General features: G+C 41.8%; 1 protein-coding gene across 1 annotated transcript; it reads right to left on the reverse strand.

Moving 5' to 3' along the window:
* Positions 1-453: 453 nt before the first annotated feature.
* Positions 454-27968, reverse strand: LOC140069539 (cytosolic phospholipase A2 zeta-like). Its single transcript, XM_072115362.1, has 20 exons — positions 27797-27968; positions 22978-23050; positions 21036-21172; positions 20686-20814; positions 19293-19333; positions 19168-19210; positions 17785-17842; positions 15647-15813; positions 15385-15498; positions 15259-15299; positions 14078-14207; positions 13671-13807; positions 11437-11659; positions 10538-10652; positions 9756-9893; positions 8292-8399; positions 6738-6932; positions 6282-6448; positions 2718-2904; positions 454-1307 (listed from the first exon to the last, which is right to left on the reverse strand). The coding sequence occupies exons 1-20, from the start codon at positions 27914-27916 to the stop codon at positions 1057-1059; spliced, it is 2574 nt and encodes an 857-aa protein (XP_071971463.1). The 5' UTR covers positions 27917-27968; the 3' UTR covers positions 454-1056.
* Position 27969: the final 1 nt, after the last annotated feature.

Here is a 27969-nt window from a genome sequence, read left to right on the forward strand (position 1 = left end):
TTCCATATCTTTATGAGAATAATCGATTTTGTGCATCAATTTTGGAGCGCCAAGTCTATATGTAAATATTACCACGGGATAGGCCACTACTTGAGCACCCGCTCTATTCCAAACCGGAGTGACTTTGTATGTTATCTCTAATTGTATCTGAAACAGTAGATGCCCCTGTTTATTCCCCAAATAGTTGTGTGCATTGCAGCATCTCTGAGTAATTATTTTATACACATGGACCAAATATTTGGTTGTGTGAATTAGACCTTAAAAAGGAACCTGTTGCCAGGTTTTACCCCTTTAAACTACCAGCCCCGTCAAGTAGGGTATAAATGTCTTTTCTAGTATTCACTCTTTTTTTATGAAATCTCATCTATTTTAAACCCCCCCCCCCCAACATCAGGTAAATATGACTCTTCTCACCTCATTTTCACATGAGATGAGTCAAATTTAGTGGCTGTAGTGATAATGTCACTTCAGGAGCCCCTACCTTTGGTTCATCAGTACCTACAAACATGCTTTTTGAGTCTTATTAAATATCAACTTTCAGATCCCATAAAGCTTATGGTTCTGTGAACTGGACAGATAGTTACAAAATAGAAAGGAACTGGTTCTTTATCTGCCGCTTTGGTTCTGTAGATCACAAAACCATAAGCCTGATGTGATTTGAAAGATGAGCTCCTTATCTTTAATATAACAAGCATGTTTCTAGGTCTATAGAACAAAAAATAGAGGCTTCTGAAGTGACACTACCCCTGCAACCACCAAACTTGACTCATCTCATGTGAAAATGAGATGTGAAGAGTCATATTTTCCTGACTTTGGGGGAGAGGTAAATGGATTCACATAAAAGCTGGAAAGGACACTGCAGAAACTAGTAGTTTAGTGGGGCAAACCCTCGTGACAGGAGCTTTTTAGGTCAGCATAAGTCTAACATGGATTACATTGACTATACATGATTGATCAGCTCTGTTCGTGTTCTGTAAAAGTAATGTGGATTCATCTCCCACCATCCGGATTCATGGCACATCCTGCAGATTAGAGTCCAGTTCATTCCTTCCATAATTAAACTTTGACCTTCTTCTTTTCTTTTTTCAATCCTCTATAAGTCCTTTTATGTTTCCTGCGGTCCAGAGCCGCCTTCAGAGCCCCTTTAATTTTCTGTTCGTTATTCAGCACATTGTACCGGTGCACTTCTACCAGTCTAGAAAAATCATTGGGCTCATAGGTAAAATTTCTTGTCCTGTAGGGAGAATCTTTCCCTGTAAGCTGAAAGTCCCCAAATGCTTTCTCTTCATCTGTCTCACGGAGAACTCCTATCACATTGGAAAAACAAGAAAGCTTAGCAAATCCAGGACACGCACAAAATAAAGTTTAAAAAAAAAAATATAAGAATACTTTCACAGCGTTGTTTTGCCCCATTTTGTTAGCCTTAAAGACCAAGACTATTTGGGCCTTACAACTTTTAGTTTTGTTTTAATAGCGTTGCTTTCCTGAAACCATACAGTTTTATTCTTTTGTTCACATAGCTGTAATGAGGCTTGTTTTTTGTGGGATAAGTAACATTTTTCAGGATTGTGGATACATTTAATGTATTGACTGCCAAATATATCAACTATTTATGCTGCTATTTATGCCATGTGGCAGACCATGAAATACACAAAACATATTAAAGGGAACCTACCACCACAGATCTATCTATAAAGGTAGATCGGGTGGTAGGTGGATCTATAGGATGTGAGGATAGCCCTTTTAAGGGCAAATCCTCACGTCCCCGCAATCTTTTTATAACTTTTATTTGCCTAATATGCAGATTTTGTAAAGAGGCTACTGGGGTGTGGAGTAGCCAGAGCTGAGGCTACATGATGCGGCTACTCCACCCCCCCTGTAGCCTCACTGATCATCCTACCAGATATCTTCTGCGCGCAGCTACAAGGAGCTGCACACCCTTGACCGCGAAACCTGCCGTCTGCGCATGTGCAGAACCGCAGGCCTGGGGCTGCGCAGTCACTGCTCTGAAGCCGGCAGACTCCTCATAGCTGTGCACCGAAGATATCTGGTAGGATGATCAATGAGGCTACTGGGGCGTCGGCAAATAAAAGTTATAAAAAGATTGCGGGGATGTGAGGATTAGCCCTTAAAAGGGCTATCCTCATGTCCAATAGATGTACCTACCACCCGATCTACCTTTATAGGTAGATATGTGGTGGTAGGTTCCCTTTAACTTTATTCTGCTTTTTTAGTTTGGTAGCCTCCCCCCCCCCCCCCCCCAGGGTAATTTACTACTAGGGGGAGTGACCACTAATATAATAAAGTGTAATATATGCCTCTGACTATATATTACATTACTGTGACAGGGTCTAGAAGGTGGACCAAGAGGACAGCACATGGGGGCCATTGTTAAGTTGCCAAGAAATCTAGGGGCCTATCACAACAATGATGCTGTATACAAATATACCATAATTTAATGTCAATCCTTAGATTACTTTCTTATATAATTATTATATTCTATGCATCTGATGTATATAGGCTTAAGAGTTTACACATGGCAGATTTTCTATAAACATTCTTGCCACATAAAAGTCAATAATCGAGAATGGGACTTTTTGGCATTGACTATAGTTATTTTATACCATCACACCGTCCTGAATCTCCACTCTTATAGCTTTTTCAGTAGCAAAAATACTTCAGGGAAGTAAAAGACGATGTAACTACTCTTCTATTACCTGGAGCTTTATATGTATGAAACGTGTCATTGACAAGAGGAAAGTGAAGCACTATGGGAACTCTTGGATCATCCGCATCCATAAACACGTAGCATTCCTTAGGTCGTTTCTCATCTGCTTCCGTCACAGTAATATTGGGAAACGGGATCCCTCTTTCCCTGCAGTATCTCGAGGTTAGTTCAAGGACCTTTTAAGATAAGAAAACATAATGTTCAGAATAATTACAAGACAGGTTCTGTAAATTTGTTCTTAAGTTGAATTTGTATGTAAGTCAGAACTGTATATTTTACAATTATAGCCCCATCCAATTTTTTGGGTCCCTGTGACAATTGGATTTTAAAAATGTTGGGTTGTCATAAGAACCAGGGTTAACAATAAAGCTTCACTGCAGACACCTGTGATAACTGTTACAGCTGATTATTGTAGCCTAAGGCTAAAGTAAAGTAAATTACCAACATCCAGGGGTCTGTTTGTACCTAGGGGTCCTATGTAAGTCGGGTGTTCTAAAGTAGGGGGCCGCCTGTATACACATTTTCTATGATCACTTCTGTAATAACTCCTAAATCATGATTATAAGCTTTTTCTACAGGGTAAAATATACATGTAGCAGAAGGTATTTTAGCGAACTAATGAACATTTAAGCCTTAATCACAGCTCCTGCTATCTGGACCAAATCTCTGGAATAAACTTGTCTTTTTAAAACAAGTGACTACAAGAAGCTTTGTTATATCTTATATAGTGCTTCTTACACCATTCACTCTTATCTTCTTCTTACCTAATCTGCTTTTCTCTCTACAATCTCTTCTGATTTCCATCTTTCTAGTAAGGCAGACAGAAGCTAACTGTTATGTCAAGTTTTGTGGAAACTTTATGGAAGGAGGCCTAGGACAGCTCAATAATTCCCACGGGTTTCAAAACCAATCCTATGTGAATGAAACACAAATTCTAACCAGAATTCCAGAGTGTTTATTGGTTATATCCTCCTCCTTTTTCTTGGTTTCCAAAACTCAACATGGACAAAACTGAACTCATTATGTTTCCTCCACCTAACAGTCACAATATATTCATGGCTCCACAGTCTCCCTGGTGCCTTGGAGCCATCTTTGACTCTCCCTTATCCTTTAACCCCTTAACGACAAAGCCCTTTTTCGTTTTTGCGTTTTTATTTTTCACTCTGCAACTTCAAAAATCTATAACTTTTTTTATTTTTGCATGTAAAGAGTTGGCTGATGGCTTATTTTTTGCGTAACAAATTGCACTTCATAGTGATGGTATTCAATATCCCATGCTGTGTACTGGGAAGCAAGAAAAAAATGTCTGAATACAGTGAAAATTATGAAAAAACGCATTTGCACCATTTTCTTGTGGGCTTGGATTTATGGATTTCAATGTGCGCCCCAAATTATATATCTACTTTATTCTTTGGGTCGGTATGATTACGGGGATACCACATTTGTACAGGTTTTATAATGTTTTCATACATTTACAAAAATTAAAACCTCCTGTGCAAAAAAAAAACTTCATTTTGTCATCTTCTGGCGCTATCACTTTTGCATATTTTGGTGTACGGAGCTGTGGGTGGTGTCATTTTTTGAGACTTTTGATGCCGTTTTCAATGCTACCATTTTTAGGACTGTACGACCTTCTGATTGAATTTTTTGTATATTTTGCAAAATGCCAAAAAAGGGGCATTTTCGACAATGGGCGCTATTTTCCATTACGGGGTTAAATGCCTGGAATAACCGTTATTATATTTTGATAGACCGGACATTTTTATGATTTTTACTGTTTATTTAGAACTATACTCAGTTCTAGGGAAAGGGGGGCTGATTTGAATTTTTAGGTTTTTTAATGTTATTTTAACTTTAACTTTTTTTATTTATTTGTTTGTTTTTCTATTTTTCAGATCCCCTAAGGTACTTTACCCCTAGGTTGTCTAATTAATCCTAACTACAGTATGGCAGTATATGGGGAATTTGCACATCATCTATTACAATGTGCAAATTGCACACTGTGATAGATAGCCTAAAATCAGTCTTTGCCACTCACCGATGACGTCACCGGGAGCGACAATCCAAACCAACATGGCGGCACCTACGCTCCCTGGCAGCTTTACCTACGGCAAGCAAAGGGTTTATACCCGCGATCGGTTCTAGCACTGATTGCAGGTGGTAGAGAAGGGCGTTTGCTGCATTGTGTAGCAAACACCCGGTGAGTTTGAAGAGGGCTCAGCCGACGAGCCCTCTTCATACTCCCCCTCCCGCAACAGGACGTTTAGGAACGTCCAAATGCGGTAAAGGGTTAACCCCTTTCAGTTGTTACGGTCCGTTGGTTATGGGTGTTTGGTGAGGATTCAAGGGCTGGGCCCTCTCCATATATGCTAGGTGTTTGCTGAGCAAACACCCACAGGCAGTGGCGTAACAATCGCGGTCGCAGGGGTCGCGACTGAGACCGGGCCCATGGTCAGTCAGAGGCCCGCACCTGACCCCTGCGCTGCGCTGATAACTCGGCGCAGCACAGCGGGCAGTTGTTTTAAATTGTGACAGCCGCGGGCCTGCCTGTTACAGCGCACGGACTGTTCTGCATCTGGTCCGTGCGCAGGATCAGGGGGGCCCGGAGCTGTCACAATTCAAAATAAGAACGGGCCCCCGATCCGCCCCCCACGTTCCGCCCACCTCACACTACTTACGCCCCCCGTCCCCATCCATCACTTTTGCTGACGCAGGCTTAGTGACGCGTCTGCCTGCGCCGGGTCTGCTGAGGTCTATGACCCGGCACCTGACCTGGCAGACGCGTCATCAGCCGTCGCCTGCACCGGATCCCCATGATGAGAGGGAGCACGAAGAGGAGCGGGATAAGGTAATAATTATGTTTTTTTATTTTGCTTAAATATATGGTGCCCTGTTTGGTGGTGGGGGACATTATTTATGACTACTGGGGGGGGGGGGTAGGACATCAATTATGGCTACTGGGGGGGGGGGCAGGACATTAATTATGGCTACTGGGGGGGGACATTAATTATGGCTACTGGGGGGGGACATTAATTATGGCTACTGGGGGGGGGGCAGGACATTAATTATAGCTACCGGGGAGGGGGTCAGGACATTAATTATGGCTACTAGGGGGGAGGACGTTAATTATGGCTACTGGGGGGGGGGCAGGACATTAATTATGGCTACTGGTGGGGGGGGGGAGACATTAATTACGGCTACTGGTGGATGGTGTTCAATGTTTTTATGCATACTGGGGGGGGGGGGGGCCCTGTTGGGAATTTTGCCCTGGGGCCCAGAGGACCCTAGTTACACCACTGCCCACAGGTAACACCTAGCATTGATCAAAAGTCCTTTGATTTGCCGCTGACAAAGACGCCATTGGGGAGCGATGGGGAGCGATGATTTAAAAGATAGAGACCGATCCTGCCTCCTGTGGATAGGCAAAAAATATCCCACATGGGAATATAAATATTAACATATTTTAATTTTTACTTTTTTAATAATATATTATACTGAAAAGTTATAAAGGAATGTAATACATTTTTCTACTAACACTTCAGATCTCGCTTACCTCAAATGGAGCGTTCCAAGAGTAATTGAAAGACAATATGACATCCACATCCCGCACTGACTGTAGAACTAGTGGAAAAGGAGAATTTATAGAGAATCCTCCATCCACAAGGTATAGGTTCTCCTCCATTGGGGTTAAAAGGTTGGGAAAAGCATCCAAGTGATTTCCTGAAAGAGGTACAGCACACATACATGATATGTACCAAAAAATGGGAACTCAACACAACGGGGGAGATTTATCATCAGTCTCTTAGAGCAGAACTTTTCTAGTTGCTCATGGCAACCAATCAGAGCTCAGCTTTCATTTCCCCACAGCTGTTTATAAAATTAAAGCTGAGCTCTGATTGGTTTTCATCGGAAACTAGAACAGTTTTACCTCAGAAACTTGATGATAAATCTCCCCCAATGTCTACAAAAATAAGTACAATCATTTTATGTATGTAAGGTCCATTAATACCTTTCCATGCCACAAACTCCCTTACTCCCACGTAGTCCTTGTAGAGGTACAGGCCCCGAGTAAAGTTATACAGCTCTCCAGCCGTGAAGCGGGACTTAAAGAAATCCTGGAAGATGTTTGACACAATCCCTCCAGGCATGACCAAGCGAGTCTGCAGACGGGTTGGATCACGAAAGTGAAATTTTCTGCAATCATCTAGGATTGAAGATGAGGATAAAAAGTGAATTTCTGCCCAACTTTAATTGTAATTCATCCACAAAAATGTTTACTACTGACCACCCGATACGGATAAATATTTTTCTAATCTGTTTTATCACTTATGAAGTGGTAGATTTAAAAAAAAAAAAATTTACATAATGGTCTTGGCCTTCTTACCTGAGCTGTTGTTTGCAGCATTTAGGGATGTACTTTACAGTAGCCGCAAGGACAGCAGTAAATATATTATTTATTGGATATAGGGCATATTTATATGGGCTGTTTGTAGATTAGAATAACCTTTTCGTTAGATGTTGGGCTCTGTATTTGCAGGAAATAAGAGATAAGAGTGCATAGGCGACCCCAGGATGTGGCCTTCAGGGCAGAGGGGCAAAGAAAAGGCCATATGTGAGACTGGCAAATAAAAGGAAAAGATTAATAAGTGTAAAAGAACAGACATTGGACAGAGGTGGATTGGATAAAAGTGTTATGGACGAATCTAAGTTTGAGGTGTTTGGATCACACGGAAGAACATTTGTGAGAAGCAGAACTACTGAAAAGATGCTGGAAGATGCCTGAAGCCATCTGTCAAGGGATGGTCTCGGATTTTGTTGGTGCTGGTAAAGTGGGAGATTTGTACAAGGGGATTTTGAATAAGGAAGGCCATCACTCCATTTTCCATCGCTATGCCAAACCTGTGGATAGCTGGTGATTGGATCCAATTTCATCCTACAACAGGACAATGACCCAAAGTACCTCCAAATTATGCATGAACTATTTAGCTGATATCTATATGTAATGGAGTGGCCGTCCAGTCACTAGATCTCAACCCTACTGAGACGTTGTGGGAGCAGCTGGACTGTAAGGTACACGAAAAGTGCCAATCAAGCCGATCCTACTTGTGGTAGGGCGTTCTGGAAGCACGGGGTGAAATTTCACCAGATTACCTCTGCAAATTAACAGCTAGAATGCCAAGATCTGCAATCTCTAATTTAAGCAAAGTCTGAAGGAGAAAATTTTTAACTAATAAAAAATTCTTTAAAACCTTGTCAATGTCTGGACTAGATTTTTTTTTCATTTTGTAACTCATTTAAAAAATAAAAGTTTTCATGGAAAACACAAACTTGTCTGGGTGACCCCAAACCCTTGAGAAGTAGTGTATATAATGTTTAAAAAAGCATGGAAATGCTATAGAAAAAAAAAAAATCGCTCAACTTTCAAATGTTAAAAGGGAGTCTGTCCAATTAAATAAAATGAAAAACATAAAAGAATATTTGCAAAGTTGCATAAGAGCAATAAAACTGGTTTCAAATGTGGTTGTAGCCTTGGAGTATAATAAATAATTAATCCGTCACTCACCTATTACCCTGATAACATCAGTCAAAGAATTAAGCCATCTTATGCCGGTGCCAGATGCCCGAGCCCAAATCTCATCAAGGTTGGCTGCAAAAGCGCTTCCCCAGACTCCTACAAAAAAAAAACAAAAAAAAACATTTCCAGTAAGGCAAGTAAGAACATATAGAAAAGCTAAATTCTATATGTTATTAATGTTTAGCAGAACATGACACAGACCCAAGTTAGGGAGTATGTCTCTGATCTCTAGAATTGTACTGCTGGGACCCTCAATGATAAGGGAAAACAGGGCTCTGTTATTGTCCCCGAGGGCCCCATGTGAGCAGAGAAGTGTTGTACAGGTATATAGATTAAAGGCCGAGTATGCACCTCTAGGGGTGATCACTCACTCAAGTGTCCCAGAGAACTGAAGTGTAGGTTTATATAGGTCACTTGCAGATCCCTATTCTTAGATATAGGTATATATAGGTACTGCCTATTAGGTTTTATGTAAATATCTGAGCTAATTTATAATAATAGCTTGTTATCAACTTAAAGGGGTTTCCCAATAAAAGAAAGTTATCAAATTTTAACCCCCTACTAGTGATGTTTACACAATAAAGATAATTTTTAACGCCTTACTTTACAATTTCACTCAGTTTTATTGCCGTTTTAGCTCCTAACACTCAGTGATGGTCAGTGTAAGATTCCAGAGTGGGAGCAGGTCTCTCTAAGCAGATACTACATGATCCCTCTGTGCTATGAGATGCTGTGTGCTGACAATGTGCTTAGATTATCAGGCTACATGTTTATCTAAACTTTTATTTAGCTTCTAAACATTCTACTAGTATCTGCAAGATAGAAAGAGAGCGATGAGACAGATCAGAGTCATGCAATGGATATAAGACACAATGAAACACTCAGCTCTGCTATCTCACCTATAACAAAACACAGTCAGTCCTTCTATGCCTTCCCCTTCCCTTGGATCAAGACCTTATCTTATCTGTAGCTTGTAGAGTAGGTCTCTGCACACTGCTCCTTGCCGTCAGAAAGTGCCTGTCTTGTAATGCAAGGGGAAGGGAAGGAGGCAGTGAGCAATGCAGTGTGCAGACAGAAGAAGCTATTCATGAGAAGAATCCGACCATGGTCAGAAGATTTACGGTCGTATCCAGGAGCAACCAAATTGTGCACACCAGAACTGATAGAGACAGGTTGGGATTATATCTGTAAAATGCTGTATTTTTGTTAATAAAAGGGAATTCGAGAACATTTTATTTTGTTATCCTGAGTATATTTAAGAATCTTGTCTTTGTGAGAATAGCCCCTTAAGGAACTTGCTCTATAGGAAGCTGTGGGATCACAAGGGCTCGTGTACTGTTCATCCACATGGACCATATATTGTCTATGTCCGCCATTAGTTAAGTTTCTATAGTGGGAAAACCTCAATCTATAGACTGTAAATAAGTCCATCACCCAGTCTCCAGACTTCACCTTGCAAAAAGCAAATCTTAGGTTCTTTTCTCCTACGAATGAGATGTCCCATAAAGAACTCGCTGCCAAAATCTTCTGTGCGAATAAACGCTCCATATTTTCTAAATCCAACTTCATGGGGGGTAAATTCACACCATTCTATCAAAGAAAAAGACACAAAGAAATATGATATATGCATTTATATTAAGACCAGTGGGTTTTTTTTTTACTCCTTTAGGATCAACACTGTAGAATTTATAAATTGGACCTATGTCTTTATTCAAAGGAAATCTACCATCAAAATCCATCATGATAAACCAAGGACACTTGCTCATAGATACCGTCACATTGACTGCGGTAATCTTCTTTGGCCATAGCGTCCTTCCTTCTAAAATCAACTTTAAAATTATGTTAATGAACATAAAAGGCTCCTGGGGGTGTTACCAGAGCCCCACAGTTCTGTAGCTTCACAGGCTGCTACACCGTCTCCCCTGCTCCCTCGGCACTTCCTCCATCCTCTGGCTGATGTAATCTCACACAGTTGGGGGGGGGAGTGCTCCTGCACAGTGTAACATCCTATGAATCCTATGGCTCTATGCCCCCAGAGCCCTTCAGGCTCATTAGCATAATTTTAAAAGTTGATTTTAGAAGGAAGCAGGCAATGGATAACAAATATAAGAAGATTACCAGAGTCATGTTTCCTGGATCTATGAGTAATGTCCCTGGTTTATCCTGATGGATTTAGATTTCTTTTAACTTTTTCTGCTATGAAACGATGATAATCAACTGCATTAATCCCAAACCTGCAAAGTCGCCTCCACTAATATTCGCTCTGACGTTTACTCCGGCATAGATAGGATAAGGGTTTTGCCCCCTGCACACAGAAAATTTTTGGTCTGAGAGTTTTGCAGGATTTTCCTACAACACAATAAACATATGATGTAAATACAGTGATAGTGAAATGCACACTAACTTCTCAACAGCATTTATATAAAGAAACAATAAAAGTTAATAAAAGAAAAATAAAATAGCTTATAGTTATCTAGAGGAAATTGGTTTCTTTATCCACTTAACAGGCTTTACCTTCTCCCCCTTTACATTAACATGGCCCTAAAACCTAGTAACATGATGTTTTAAGGTTACCGGTTCACTTTAAAAGGATTGTTCCATAATCAACACTTTTCCCTACACACAGGCTGGGGATATATGGTCAGGTCACTGAAGGGTCCGAGGACTGCTCATGGTCCAGTGTGGTGGCAGTGTCCACAAAATCAACTTTGAAGTGAGATGTAAATTGTTTGCATAAAGTCATGAAGGCAGAAAATTTAACACTGAAGTCCAGCTCTCCTGGCCTCAGACCCCCCCCCCCCCTCTTCACTGTATTCAGAGATATCACTGAACAAGATCTGTTGAAATTCTGGTGGATGATGTCAATAACAGGGAAGGAGATTATCAGAGATGAAAAGAGCTTGACTTCAGTGCTAAACTCTTTGTCGTCTTTATTTTATACAACCAATTTTCATGTCACTTCAAAGACGATTTTCTGGATGATGATACCACAATGGGCCAGGAAAAAAACATGATTTGTTATCATTTAATCTGTTTGACAACATTCTAGTAGTGGTTTCTTAGGTTAATTTCTGATGACAGGTTCCCTTTAAACCATACAATCAGTATTATTATATAAACCAATACTTTGTACCTTCTGGTGAAGAAAATACTCTAACACAAGTCCCCATAAGTCACTGAAATTGACTTTATATCCATCGCGCTCCAAGGCCATCAGCTCCTGTGTGCAATGTTTGAGCCTTTCTGCAGAGAATGCCCCGGACTTGCTTGATGTTACAGATTTCTGTACCCTGTTTATTGGTGTCTTAAGATCTTTACATGACCAATCAGGGTCTTCATACAGTGTGGACATACACCTAAATGTAAGAAAAACAGAATTATGATGTGTAGCAAAGACATAGGGGGTCATTTACTAAGGGCCCGATTTGCGTTTTCATGACGTGTTACCCGAATATTTCCGATTAGCATGCACGCAACGGAAATTGGGGGGCGTGGCCGAACGAAAACCCGACGGATTCGGAAAAACCGCCGCATTTAAAACAAAAAATGTGTCGCAAAAATTCCACTTACCTTCACTAGGTATTGGCCGGTGAATTTCAGGGCATTCCAGCGCACCTCCGGGGAACTTCAGCGCAGCAGCCCCACCTGGTGGACGGTGGAGGAACTACCTTAATGAATCCAGGCCGGACCCGAATCCACCGCAGAGAATGCGCCGCTGGATCGCGAATGGACCGGGTAAGTAAATCTGCCCCATAGTCTCCATGTTACAGATATAAATGGGGCACCATAAATCTCTACATGGTCACCCTGATCATTTCATGTAAATATAACTATTACCGATGAACAGGAATCTTACGACATGTATATGTAGTCATCGGATCATGGGACTGCGTGGAAAAAGACACTTAAGGAAAAATGGACATAATCAACATTATGCTTATATCTTCATCACCAGATGCAGCTTAAGTCTGCCATGGGCCCTGGGCTGTATGAATATTATAGCCCCTACAAGTCTGCAGTCACTTCCTACATCTGGTAGTGGAATCAGCTTCTTGGGGAATGGTGGATGTGTCCCTTCTGCTGCTTTTTATCTGTGGTTTCTGGACCATTGGAGGACCTTCAAAGGTCCTGAAATGGCTCTTGTGTACATGTGTATTGAGAGGAGGAACAGATGCATGAGGATTCCATGGGTGAAGGTCCTTCTTGTTACAGGGTACATTGTGGTCATAAAGGGATGGACATGGTCAGCAACAATACTCAGGTAGGCTGTGGCGTTGCAACGATGCTCAATTGGTACCAAGGGGCCCAAAGAGTGCCAAGAAAATATTCCCCACACCATGACACCACTACCACCAGCCTGAACCGTTGATACAAGGCAGGATGGATCCATGCTTTCATGTTGTTGACGCCAAATTCTGACCCTACCATCCGAATGTCGTAGCAGAAATTGAGACTCATCAGACCAGGCAACGTTTTTCCAATCTTCTACTGTCCAATTTCGATGAGCTTGTGCAAATTGTAGCCTCAGTTTCCTGTTCTTAGCTGAAAGGAGTGGCACCCGGTGTGGTCTTCTGCTGCTGTAGCCCATCTGCCTCAAAGTTCGACGTACTGTGCGTTCAGAGATGCTCTTCTGCCTACCTTGGTTGTAACGGGTGGCGATTTGAGTCACTGTTGCCTTTCTATCAGCTCGAACCAGTCTGCCCATTCTCCTCTGACCTCTGGCATCAACAAGGCATTTCCGCCCACAGAACTGCCGCTCACTGGATGTTTTTTCTTTTTCGGACAATTCTCTGTAAACCCTAGAGATGGTTGTGCGTGAAAATCCCAGTAGATCAGCAGTTTCTGAAATACTCAGACCAGCCCTTCTGGCACCAACAACCATGCCACGTTCAAAGGCACCAAATCACCTTTATTCCCCATACTGATGCTCGGTTTGAACTGCAGGAGATTGTCTTGACCATGTCTACATGCCTAAATGCACTGAGGTGCCGCCATGTGATTGGCTGATTAGAAATTAAGTGTTAACCAGCAGTTGGACAGGCGTACCTAATAAAGTGGCCGGTGAGTGTATATTTCCCCCCTCCCAAACACTGCAGGGTCACGCTACATCCCATTAGTGATTATGTTGCCAAGTGTCCTGGATCTCGACCAGGCAAAATGATCTGTATGGACTTTATTGATCTGAACCTTGGATGCAGGACAGTGTTAAATGGAACCTAAAGTGACCTTGTTCCCCTCCCCTCCTGTCCCTATTCCCATACCCCACTAGGTCTTTCGACCCATTGTTTGTTTTGTTGACCCTAACACAGGGTCTTGTTTTGTGCTATAAAAGACAATTGAAAAAAAAAAAACACATTTATATCATACCAGGTTGATCCAGACACCCCAGATAAGTAAGTCACACTATTCAGTAACTTCAGATCATGAAGACCTTGTAAACTTCCATAGAAAGATGTCATCGCTCTCGCTCCTCCACCAGAACCAAGGACCGCAACTACGGGGACCTGTTTAATAATAGAAATGGTATCTGTATGTATTGAACTGCAGCTACCCCAACTATATATTACAAACAACAGCGCTAAGTTATTATCAGGATTAGAGGTGCTGGAGGCTCTAAATATTGCTGACCTATCCCATGGATCCCAAATTTCTAAGTGTAAGTCATCAATATGAAAATCCTTATATAGTCCATAAAATCAAAGGCAATAACAAAACTTAAAACAAAAACATAGAAAAGTCTGAAAATAATGATTAAAAAAAATCCTAAATCTCACCTCATCAGGGGCTGTATACAGATCCAGGGCCTCTTTAAGGGACTGTGCTATTATGTCCTTCCGCTTCTTCAGGAAGTCTCTCTCTCCTTGAGACAGCTCAAAACCAAGGCGGATGTCCAATTCCTGAGAGCTAATGATATGATATATCATATATAAAATAGAAAAAAAAATTATAAAAAAACTGAAATTTTGAGGGTTAAAGAGTTTAAAGCTTTTAAAATCGCATAAATGAAATGTGCAGCTCATAAATGTAAACTTTGTAATACACATTTTTCAGGTGTCCTTCTTTTTCCTCTGCCTTTCTTCCTTATATAAGCAGTCTGTGTAAATCAGCTTTTTGTCCTGCATCCACTGACAGCTGAGAGATAAGGAGAAGCTGCTAAAGGGTATAATGACTTAACTCCTTACAGACAAACCCTGGATAGTATAATCCTACAAAATTGCATCTTCAAGGGAAATATTATCTAGAATATAAAAAATCATGAAAATATTTAGCTTTCTTTTCTTATCCTCTGCTGTGCATGAACTTCATATACACTGCTCACTACAGGAGAAAGGAGGAGATAAGCTTTTACTTACTAAAGTATAAGCTGTTATTACCTGCTCTATTCACATCTGTAAATAAATTTGCTTGTAAAGTAAATTAGTAATAAGCTTATAAAGTACCCCACACAAGTCTGTTTTAACTTCAGAGTGATCTGGACTATGGTAACTAATTTAAAGGCATTTTCCAAGTAGGTAAGAAAATTTAATAAATGCATAAAATAAATTGGAGAATATAAAAAATAAATAAAAACTATACTACTTGGGATACATTCCCTGTTGCTCTGGAGGTTCTCATCAGTTTTGTGGATCCTCCTCTAGTAGTGATTTGCTAACTATTTATCTGATGCAGCCAATCACTGCCCTAACATTGCTATAATGAAACTTCCCTGCAACATATCTCCCCCGAGAGCAAAAAGTATCAAACATGTTGAAATCCATCAGACACGACCATCAGACATGACCATCAGACACGACCATCAGACATGACCACCAGACACGACCATCAGACACGACCACCAGACACGACCACCAGACACGACCATCAGACATGAGTAACTGTGTTCCTCTTCAATTTGCATAAATTAAATTTTAACAAGATAATTTTTCTGACAAAGAATTTAGAGACCACAACGAACCTCTCTTGGCTTGTCACCATACTCATATTGACCACGTGATTCTAGGAAAGATATACAGAAGGATCACGCTTTACCTTCATGATGTAGAAACTCATTGTAGATAGAAAGTGGTAAAAATTATCTCACCTTGGACAAAGGAAGTTCAACGTCAATCTCTTTCCCTTCAGGAAGTGATGAGAAGGGTACAGAGCCTTTACCCAAATACAATGTCCGCTTGTCAAGTTCAGGCGCCAGGTCATTCTTAACAAAACAAAAAATAGGTAGAAATATAACTCTAACGCTTTCCACCGATTGTGGTATCAGTGGAGCGATCCCTATTAAATGATACAAAAAGTAGGAGTCGGTGGTGATAGGTCATCTTTATGACTGGACATTCCCCATAACCTACCGTTGCTATTTTCAGTGTCTTTACCAAGCAGACATCTAGCTGTGGGTTCATCTCTCTGTCAGCATGGAAGACAAATTTTCCTCCATCTTCATTTTGAGTTTGCTTCAATAGAGAACTGATCTGTTTCTCATAAGAACCAGGCACTGAAAGCTTTAACGTGTAGTTCCCTGAATAAAGTTAAATAGCAGATTATATTACAGTTAAATAATGAAAAGGCAATCCTTATACTCCAAAGCGCCCTCTACTGGTAGCTGCAGGCCGGCGAAATTTTATTATTTGAAAGTGGTGATCACATGTGAACAACCCTTTATTGTTCGCGTTTTCCCAACGTGTTACCCGAATATTTCCGATTAGCGCCGATTTTCCCTGAATTGCCCCGGGATTTTGGCGCACGCAATCGGATTGTGGCGCATCGGCGCTGGAATGCACGCGGCGGAATTCGGGTTGCGTGGCCGAACAAAACCCGACGGATTCGGAAAAACCGGCGCATTTTTAAAAAAAATGTGTCGCGGATCTTGCACTTGCCTTCACTCAGCCCGGCTTGGTGTATTCCAGAGCTTTCCGGGAACTTCAGCGCAGCAGCGCCACCTGGTGGACGGCGGAGGAACTGCCTTAATGAATCCCGTCCGGACCCGAATCCACCGCAGAGAACGCGCCGCTGGATCGCGAATGGACCGGGTAAGTAAATCTGCCCCATAGTGTCTTTACTACAGAGAGCACTGTAGTACATGGTATTGCTCGGAACCATGTACAATATTATTTATACAATACTCAGTTATCAGAATTTCACTGCATAGCCAGGTTTTTCTTAATTTTTTTTTATTAAATTTTTTAAGAATCATAAAATTAAAAAAAAACACAAAACAAAGAATTACTCTTACCGGTAATATTGTTTCCTCGAAACTCAATGACACCAGAGAGAGGGATCTGCCCCCCTAGGGACAGGAAACACTGAACATAAAAAGCGGCTCCTCCTCTCCCGCTTCAGTTGTTTACAGAGAGTTGGAAGAGCCACCATGGTTCGAGGAAACAACATTACCTGTAAGAGCAATTCATTGTTTTCCCCTTCACCACCATGGCACCACCAGAGAGAGTTTTTTGGGGCGGGACAACAGAAGACAAGGCCTTCCTCCTAAAGGACATAGCAGAAGAGTCAATCACATCTAACTGATAGTGATTGATGAAAGTGTGAGGAGTAGACCATGTGGACGCCGGGAAAATTTGCTCCAGTGAAGCAACCCTAAACTCAGCCCATGAAGTGGCCAAGGCTCTTGTAGAGTCAGCATGAATATCAGCAGGAACAGATACTCCGAAAGTGTCATATGCCATCCGTATAGTCACCCTAATCCTAATGTGTATACAGGCAGTCCCCGGGTTACGTACAAGATAGGGTCCGGAGGTTTGTTCTTAAATTGAATTTGTATGCAAGTCGAAACTGTATATTTTATAATGGTAGATGCAGACAAAAAAAATTTGGCCCCAGTGACATTTGGAGTTTAAACATTTTTTGCTGTAATGGGACCACGGATTATCAATAAAGCTTCATTACAGACACCTTACAGCTGATTATTGCAATCTGGGACTATAATAAAGCATTCAGAGAGCTTCACCAGAGGTCAGAGGGGTCTGTCTGTAACTATGGGTTGTCTGTAAGTAGACCATGTGGACGCCGGGAAATCCTTAAGTAGGGGACCGCCTGTACCTGGGGGGGTAAAAACACTGAGCTCCCCCTGGTATACATATGGCAAGGTGTTTAATTCTCTGGCACCCGCTGGGAAGCCAGGTAGCCGGGCCCGGAAGTGACGCGTATATTATATGCCAACGCCACCTCAGTCGTACTTGCCATACACGGTTTACCACAGGAAGCCTCGGAACCCACCAGCTCCAACAGGGATGCCATATGCAGGAGACAAGTCCAGGTACACCAGGCCTCCATCCAGAGGACTATACGCATGGTGTCCTGCATTCTCCTACTGAAGGAGGTCCACGGGGCACCGTAGGGGATGTTTTTAGTTTTGCCTTCACGGCGCTCTGGTCCCCTTCCTGTCCCTGGAGGTCGGATCCCTCTCTCTTGTGCTGCCGTCGTGGTAAAGGGGAAAAATTCTAGAAGCGTTTTATGTTATATAACAGCATCTTACCATTCTCCTTATTTTCATCACTCTTAACTCTTCCTTCCACACATACACAAGGATGAGCCTAAGAGCATTAAGAAAAGGACATAAGATATAAGAATGTATGTAGTCATTCAGCACAATTTAACCCTTTTACAACATATTACAGTTTGCTCTGGCGGGCCCAGGGTTGAGCCAAATACTGGACCCTAGAGATACAACTCTGCATAATGTTAGGACTGGTAGGGTCTATGTCATGGAAGATGATAAAGGGTGGACTTTAATTTTATCCGCTGGGCCCAAGGAGCCCCAGAAGGGTAAAGTAGACATGTGAGAGCCGGTAAGTTAATATGTGAGCATGACGTGGAGTTCCTTGTCAAGACTGTGTTAACTACTATGACTGGGTGACTAGGGTGACTGAAAAAGCTAAACCTAAACCTAAAGTGTGTACCAGAATATGGGAATCAATGGCACATTGCCAAGACATGTTATTAGCAGGGCCGGATTATAGGGAGGGCTCCAGGGGTGTGTGTTCTGGGGACCCCACCACTTTACTCATAAAGGGGCCCCCACCAGCAATGTTCAATAGTCAGATCATGTTTCACAGACCAGATTTTGATCTGACCAGAAGTTGACTTTAGAAGGAATTAGGCCAAGAATAACAAATATAAGAAGAATATCAAAGTGACAGTGCCTGGATCTATGAATAAGTGTCCCTGGTTTATCATGATGGATTTTGATACCTCACCAAATTTATTCAACCCTGCACTACTTGTATTTCTGGTTTGACTAATGGGATGGGCTGCTGTGTGGTATCTATGAATATAAATAGACAATGCTGATATGCATGAGCACAGTGATTAATATGTGTGACTTAAAAACTTATGTTACTTAATATAAGAATGACTAATCTTACCAAAACCACAACCTATCCCTGGGGAAATGCACATTCAGCAAAACTCATACAGAACCAGATTTTATATAGATAATTTATTGAAAAATGTAGATATTTTTGCTGTTATTTCTTTTAAATTGGTTACAAAGAGTATATGTTAATTATTTAAAAAGTCAGTTTAACACTTTAAGGTTATTCTCTGTCCACAGTATATGGGAGCAGTGTCAGATATGTGAGGGTCTGATCGCTGGGAACCCAAATAATCACAAATAAATGGGGCAGCTGCTATGAGAATGATGTAGATAGCCCATCCCATAAAAATGAATAGGCGAGCCGCTCCATTCTTCCCGGGATATAAAGGATTCCCATCCCCATGATTGGTGGGATCCTCCACTGATCATAATTTTATCCCCTATGCTGTGAATATGGAAGAATCTAAAATTATCCAAACCCCTCTTTAACCTGATATGGAAAATTCCTAATTTTTTTTTTTTTAAATACTAAAAACCACTTACCACTAAGACTCCATTGGTGATTATTTCACTTGGAGGATCCTGGCTGTTGGAAAATATAAAATGAAATACTAAATACTATAATAAATTGTCCATATTTGAAGTAAATATCCTTACGAGTGACCTACCTTTCCTCAACGTGGAATTCCACTTCTAAGACTTCCTTATCCTAAGCAAAGAAATATTTGATGATACATTCTTTACTTTTTAGTACAAAACGTTCCATATTGTGTCATGTAAGACTTTCAGGAAGAATAAAATGTCACTGTCTGCCAAGGAGACTCTAATACGGCAGATTAAAGGGATGAGTGGACCTTTAATAAAGTGTTGGCATTCTGCTTCCACACCCTATGACCGGCTGCTGGGGTCACGGGGCGGCCACTAGAAAGACTACACTGACTACTGAAGCCTCTGCACCGGATCAATGAGGGGTTAAAGAGGTCGGTATTTGCATATGTTATTTTTATTAGCATCTGTTTTTATCCCAAAAAAAGTAAAAATCCACAGAAAATGAACAGCAACATCTAAATATATTGAAATGTAGATTGTAAATTTCACCTTACAGAAAGAATTGAAATGTGGCTCATTATTTTCGGGAGATCTGTTTTAGGGGTTTTCCAGTGACAACCAGCGAACCTTTCACATCTACAACAATCTTATAATAATTCAGAAATCCTGAAAATCCCCTTGGGTCTCAGGACAGGGTAAAAGAATAAAACGGAAGTCTACCTTCCACATCACCAGCTTTACCAGAAAAGCATATGGTCATGGGAAACACTTGGGCCCATCAGTGGCCTCCTTGGACCATGGGATGTCACTTCCTGTTTTATTAAAAGTAACGCCCTGTTGTCCAAGGAGGCCACCGATTGGTCCCATGACTCCCAGCTGAGCTGTGAGAACATCGCATTGATCACCCATTCTTGGAAAACTCTTTAATGACCTATTATCTGCATGCCCCCCCCCCCCCTTCCCATTAAAATTATATACGTTTGTACACTTACACATGTTTATACCATCACATTTATCCACTCATATATACATGTATACACTCATACATACAGTATATACACATCAAATTTGCACACATACTGTATAGTACATATACATTATATACACACACATAGTATATAAACACCATGTAGACACATAGTGCATATACACACACACATACATGGGTACACTCATACACACGGATGTATGTACTCACTAGCCAGCCTTCTTATCCCAGGAGGGAGTCAGGTCTGACTACATGCAGCCCAGTAGCTGCAGACCACATGGGGGAAGTAGACGTCAGGAAGTCGAGATTCCTGGTCCCGTCATTCCAATCTGGAAGATCTGTTATATATATACATACATACTATGCTGTACAAAAATATTTATTTTTTTTTACTAACTGTTAAAAGTACAAAAAACCATCACTCCAGCCCCTGGTGAGAAGATCAATTCACTTAGACTTTCCTAATTTGTCAGACAATGAGATTTGTTTGTGAGTTCCACTTTAATGCTAGTCTATATAAATACCTTTGGGTTGAGCTTAAAAACTTTTCTTGTGGTTTGTCCAGGCTTAATGTGGCCTACATCAAATACAACAGACGAGAGCTTGTCATCCAGCATGAGGTCTCTGTCGTACAGGGTCAGCTCCAGGATATTCTACAAGACAGAAGATACAGTATATACACAGACTTACACACTACCACCATCCCACTCCCCTCTCCACAGACTTGAATGTAGAAGGCATCTTATAATTGCAGAGGAGAGAAGTGAAGAAACAGGGAGAGGCAAATACGTTTTGAAAGTGATTGAGTATTACAACATTTCTTGTATTGGTAATTCATGAGAATAAGTCACCAGTTTAGTTACTATGACTGTACCTTGACTGCACTATGAATTCGGTAGTGAAAGGTTTCGTTCCATTCCGGGTCTGTGGAGTTATATATGACTTTCGTCCTGTTCGGGAGCGGGGAAGCAGTGGGAAGCCTCAGCTGAACATAGCAATCCGCCTCGGACACTATGGAAAGTAAAGAGTAGAACAATGTAAGGATTGATCAGATCAAGACAAAGGCTGTTTGCCGAAATGTGTTAAACTGTGTTCAAGAATAGATTATAGTATACAATTTAGTTTTAAAACGATTCCACTTAGACCTCTTGAACACGGACGTGACCAGGTGAAGGAGAGGGGTGAGGAGCCTTCTCCATAGAAAGCAGAGCTCACTGCACCATGACCGATAGGACCTCAATGGGGCCGTGATCTGGGTGCAAATTATGTGCAGTATCACCGGCCCCCATGCGGTCTTCTTCAAGGGGACCTGAAAGGACTATGTTGGACACTAAACCTAAATCACTCTGTATGAGTTTTCGACATGGGCTTATGGAAAAAAAATGTATACTTACCTGGTTCTGGAGATCTCAACACGTCAATGAAGAAACTATTTCACATTCTCACTGGGGCGCCAGTGCTGAGATCTTCAGACGTGAGTTCGATGTGCCTCATAAGACTCACATCTAGATGATTATAATTTTTTTTTAATTGAGCCCACGGACAGATGGGGGCAGTGGATTTTGTGTATACTTTTTTTTATGTGTCTGCATGTATTCTGTATGTGTGTATAAGATGTATTTGGGTGTGTTTATGCTATATGTGTGTACATGGTGTGTATATACTGTATGTATGTATGCATATGCTGTATGTAAATGTGTATTTGTTATACATGTATGCATGGTGTGTATATGCCGTATATATTTGTGTATATATACTGTATGTGTGTGTATATGCTCTATGTGTGTATATGGTGTGTATTTCCTGTGTATATACTGTATGTATATTATGTGTATATATGAGAGTATAAATATATATGTATATACACACACAAGTACATAAATGTGCGTGTATAAGTGTAGAACTTTGTATGTGTGTATAAGTATATAAATGTGTGTGTGTAAACATGTGTATGTACAAATAGGGGAAAGGGACCCCATGGAGACGCCCATAGAGGTCTCCCGCACCCACTTGCATCCCATAACCAGGGCAAGCACAGGGACCCCATGGAGACGCCCTTAGAGGTCTCCCGCACCCACTTGCATCCCATAACCAGGGCAAGCACAGGGACCCCATGGAGACGCCCTTAGAGGTCTCCCGCACCCACTTGCATCCCATAACCAGGGCAAGCACAGGGACCCCATGGAGACGCCCTTAGAGGTCTCCCGCACCCACTTGCATCCCATAACCAGGGCAAGCACAGGGACCCCATGGAGACGCCCTTAGAGGTCTCCCGCACCCACTTGCATCCCATAACCAGGGCAAGCACAGGGACCCCATGGAGACGCCCTTAGAGGTCTCCCGCACCCACTTGCATCCCATAACCAGGGCAAGCACAGGGACCCCATGGAGACGCCCTTAGAGGTCTCCCGCACCCACTTGCATCCCATAACCAGGGCAAGCACAGGGACCCCATGGAGACGCCCTTAGAGGTCTCCCGCACCCACTTGCATCCCATAACCAGGGCAAGCACAGGGACCCCATGGAGACGCCCTTAGAGGTCTCCCGCACCCACTTGCATCCCATAACCAGGGCAAGCACAGGGACCCCATGGAGACGCCCTTAGAGGTCTCCCGCACCCACTTGCATCCCATAACCAGGGCAAGCACAGGGACCCCATGGAGACGCCCTTAGAGGTCTCCCGCACCCACTTGCATCCCATAACCAGGGCAAGCACATGTTTTTGTGCATTCGGCCTAATGTTCTACTGTGAAAATAATAAAGATAAGTTGAAAAAAAACCTTTGCCTTCCAGTGTAGTCATTTTTCAAAACTTACACATGTCCACGCCATGAATGTTTCGAGCTCTCAGCACGGTCACACTCAGATTATAATATGGATGACTTTCTTTCTGCAAACAGAAAAGTTTCAAGAGTCACTTGTACTGTAAGAGTGCAGCACAGCATAACAGCCCCGGTTCAGATACCTGAACGAGATTGAACATAGAATATGTCAAATATTCTGCTTAAGTCATCAACCCAGACTCAACTCAGACCTGAGGTCATTTTAGGTCAGGATCGGACTTCTTTAATCTAGAATTTTTATTTAGCGCCTTCTATTACCTGCAATCGTTAAGTATATGAAACCCATTATTTCACATGTTATATTTATATATTTTAACATTTTATCTGAAAAAAACCCCTCTCTCATTCTAATCAAAGGGAGGCTATTCCACCCTGAGTATATGGGTCAAAAATCTGTGTTTGACAAACTGATTTATGTCAAATACCACTGTGTGAATTAACCCTAAAAGGAAACCTATCATTGGTTTTTACTATAATAAACTGCAGACAATGTTAGGTATTCTGAATATCGGTGTAATACCCATAGCTTTGTGTGTGGAGTGATTAGCAGCAGGACTGTTAAAAGTCAAGTCTAATCCAGGTTTGCAGCTCCTGAGTGGGTCTTTTAGACTGAAGAGCTTTCTGCTCCTTAAAGTGAACTGTACCATTGCCCCTCCCCTCTGCTCTGAGTCACTGCTATAAGTATCCAACCAAAATCCTGATACAGCCCCTACTCTAGAAGAAGGGAGGGGTTGTGAAGCAGCACAGTCAAGAGAGCAGAAAGCTCTTCAGAATGAAAGACCCAACCAGAGCTGCAGAGCTGGATTAGAACTGCACTTTTCACAGTACGCTCACTACTAAATACACAAGGGTATGGTCACACAGATCTCTAGAGCCTATACCTATGGTCTCATGCACAAAAAACGTATGTAAACGGCCTTATATACGGGTAGCATATGGCCCCATTCATTACAATGGGCAATACGGGGCATCCATTTACATGGCCGTACTGTCCACCGTGCCATACCGTGAGCAACACATAAAAAATATATAGCATGTCCTATTTTCTCATCTATTTCTGTTCCGTTTGCCCCACAGAAGACTATGGAAACGTATAAAATACCAGGTCTTATCTTGCGCAAATGCAGCTTGAATGGTCACTAATTGCAGTTAGTACACAGGGGAGGGGCTAACACCCCCTTAATGACCCAATCTGCCATCATACGCTCCCCCTTGACCCCCCTTGGTGTGGAGATGGCGTGAAGGGGTTAATAAACGCAATTGCTGGCAGTTCGCTAACTATAGTGATTATTTTAGGGCTTCTACACTAGTTTCCTGTCATGTCCCCCATGGAGTCTTATTATTGAAAGGTTATCATACTTTGTATTGGTGGGGGTTCTCAGCAATTTTTCCTTTCTATTTTATCCCTATATGCCGGCTGTCAATAACTGGGAATAGTTTTGTTTTTCTTAAACGAAGTTGAGCCGCCTAAAAAAAAAAAAATAAACGCTGACAAAGGAGCTTCCGGATCGGCAAAGTGTGCGCACCCATATAAAATACATTGTCAGCAAATTCCTAATCCATTCAATTAGCTGGAAAACTTTGATATAATCCTTCAGGAACTTATGGAAGAGGTTGCTTCAATAGGAAAAGAAGGACAATTGTTGGAATTTAACAAGTTCTCAGGCAAGATAATCTAATGCCAAATGTGTCATGGCACAGTACGGGGGGCAATCAGGAGTCAAAGCATTTTCGCTGTCCGAAGTGTATGGCCAATGGTATTGACTGAAATGCACATGACTTGTCCCTTCTTGTAAGTCTCCTTTAAGAGAGGAAACATAACACTTGGGTTGGAATGTTTGGTTACAGATTAAACATTACTGAGAGGTCAGCCAACAACCCTCACTCCGGCTCCAATAAAAGCATGCGCAGGTCCGCTAAGCGAACAGGGAGAGGTGGGAAATCCAATGATAAGACGGAAGGAACAAAGAATCGGCCATGTTTCACTTGTTGAGCCTCTAAATACATTAGGGTGCGTATGACATTTATCTAATGTGTACATCAGGTTTAAAGGGTTGTGTTACAAAAGACATAGAATCAATAATAAGGGTCTAAACGTTGGGGGTCGTACACCTTTTGGATAAGATGGTGGATTGCTCGCTTGCAGTAACCTTCTAGAGGGCCCATGGCCACCAAAACCATCCACTAAATGAAGCACCTTCACCAATAACATAATGTCATGCTATCTATACACATGTACACAAGAGCCATTTTTGGACCTTTGAATGCCCTCTAATGGTCCTGAAACCTCAGATTGAAAGCAGCAGAAAGGACACATTCTCAATTCCCCAAGAAGCTGATTCTAGTACTAGATGTAAGAAGTGATTCATACAGCCCAGAGCCCATGGTGGTCTTATTCCGCCCCTGCTCGCTTGTCAAGCAATCTTTCCTTCACCAAACACATGCAGTCTCGGCCAAGCATGCAAGTACATAGTTGGCCAGTCCAGGTTTGGACAGAATCTGGACTTCTATTACAAATTACACAGACATAGTGAAGAGGAACTTGAATAGAGAAGGAATTCAATATGAAAGTGAAATCTACGTGAGAGATGAGATGAAAAACTGCAATGGATTGTGAAATTGTGACTGAGAAAATAAAGAGCTAATAAAATTCGCTGCTCCGGATTCATCGTCAGCCGCTTGTGAAGATTTATTTTAGTTTTTTTTTTTTAAAAGCAGTTACAAAATCAACGCTATTTTCAGACTGGATCCTGTAATTTGACTTCAAGTCTAAGGTTTATTTTACTGGATAATGTAATGTGCCGATTATGTGCAGCTGACAACTTTACAGACACTTGATAGTAATAGTAAGGCCATGGTCACACGTTCTGCCAGTGTTGCGTTCATGGCGCGCCGCTAGCGCACAGGGGACGGGCCTTGGCCCCATCACATATGCGTTTCCAGGGAAACGCATGAGATCGATAACCAAGCCCCGATGTCTTGCATTTAAACAATACAAGCTTGGTTTGGGCTTGGTTACTGAGGCTCCTCCCCACGTGCTCTAGCGGCGCGTTATCAACTCAACGCTAGCGGAACACGTGACCGCGGCCTAATAGTAAGGAAGCAAACATACATTTTTTGTTGCCAGGCCGACTAATTTCAACATCTGGATTTGGGTGATAAATCATGCGCAAAATTAGAAAACTCGGTGACAGTGAACTTTGCAGGTAGTATGCAGTGATAATTGGACTTGGGTTCAGCCAATGTTTCAATCTAAAATTTTAAAATCCTGTTTAGGCCTGAATCCAGACCCCAACCAATAACACCCGTGACTGGGGCTGACAAAGTTGGTAGCGTTAAAGCTACTGCGGGCATGCACATGCACCGCTTTTTTTGGCTGGGGGGCTCCAGATAACGTCATCGGGAGCAATAATCCTCCCCCAAAATGGTGGCGCCCAAAGCCCCCAGCAGTTCAGTGAAAATCAACTCAGTGGGACTGTTTTATTTACACTGGCACATTGTTTCTTGGGGTGCACAACCTCTGTGTAATTCTGGCAGGCACCAGACGCCAGGTCTGACCTTCATAGATTTCAGCTTTAGCCCTTTGGAACTTTTTCCATTTTTTCACTCCCCACCTTAAAAAATCCATAACTTTTTAAGGAGCTTTATAGGGGCATAAGAGGGGGTTTCTGCTTAACAAATTACGGTTTACTTCCTATTGACAGTATGTAATATTCCATGCTATGGACTGGGAAGCAGAAAAAAATTTGTCGAAATTTTCTAAAAAAATAATGTTCACCATTTTCCATCTGTCATTGTGTGGTTGATATGACACCTCTCCTTTATTCATTGGGTTGGTACAATCACAGAGATACCAGATAGGTTTTAGAAGATTTAAAAAATGTAAAAGCTTTTTTTAAAGAAAAAAAAAAAAAAATCTTACTTTCGTCCTAATCTGACACTTTTTCATACATCAGTGGTTTATTTTATCAGTTCTAGGGAAGATGGTTATTATGTTTTTTTTTTTTTTGGGGGGGGGAGCCCATTATCACTTCTACCATATAGTACAATAACAATATACTGTATCGGAGTATATGGGGATTTGGTTATTTTTCTGTAACAGTGTGCCTAAGGCACACCATCACACATCTCACCGAATGACGGGTCTTTGGGTCTCCTAAAGACTTCAGGCTGTCATAGGAATGTTGCTCTTGAGGACATCACAGGGAGCAACGATCCCAACCAAGTAGTAGTAGTAGTAGTACGCAAGTCCTGCCGGCATTTAAAGGGTTACCACTGATTGTGGGTGTTAGCAGTGGATGTTTGCTGTATAATGCAACATAATGTCATGAAGTCAACTGCTAACTGGTATCTGCAAGAATTTTCCCTGCAGTTTCAAGAAGGATTTTCATGAATAAATTTTCACAGGAAAATCTGGATTGTCTGCATATATCATAACTAGTGTCTCCCCAATATGAGGGACCTGTTATAATTACAATACCATTGTATACAACACTCGCATTACAAAATTATTGTTTAAAAACCCAATAAATTATGTAAAAATAGGATCTCAATGTAATATATACATTATAATAAGTTTGGGGTAAAGCTGCACACAAGTGACACCTAGCGGAGAGAAATGAAAACTGCACCTTGTCATAAAATTCTGTCTAACGAAATGAAAGTGTGATAAATTGGTAAAACGAGCAAAAGTGAAGTTCCAATTACAAACATATATCAGCACCCAGTTATTATAGCACCCAGCACTGTGCAGCATTAACCCCTTGGTACATGGTATGTTCCAGGTCACTCACCCTCCAGCTCTTTGACGTGTTCCCGGCCCTTTCCCTTTCCTTATCTTTTTGCCACAGGAATGCAGCGGCCAGGGCTGGCAGTGCCCGGCCAGGGAGGATGCCCACCGCTGCCCGGAACATCCTCTACCCCAGAAGGTAACCTACTGACTGGGCACAGCAGCAGAGCCTGGGGG

This window comes from Engystomops pustulosus, chromosome 7 (genome assembly GCF_040894005.1).
Source record: "Engystomops pustulosus chromosome 7, aEngPut4.maternal, whole genome shotgun sequence".
NCBI classification, from domain to species: domain Eukaryota; kingdom Metazoa; phylum Chordata; class Amphibia; order Anura; family Leptodactylidae; genus Engystomops; species Engystomops pustulosus.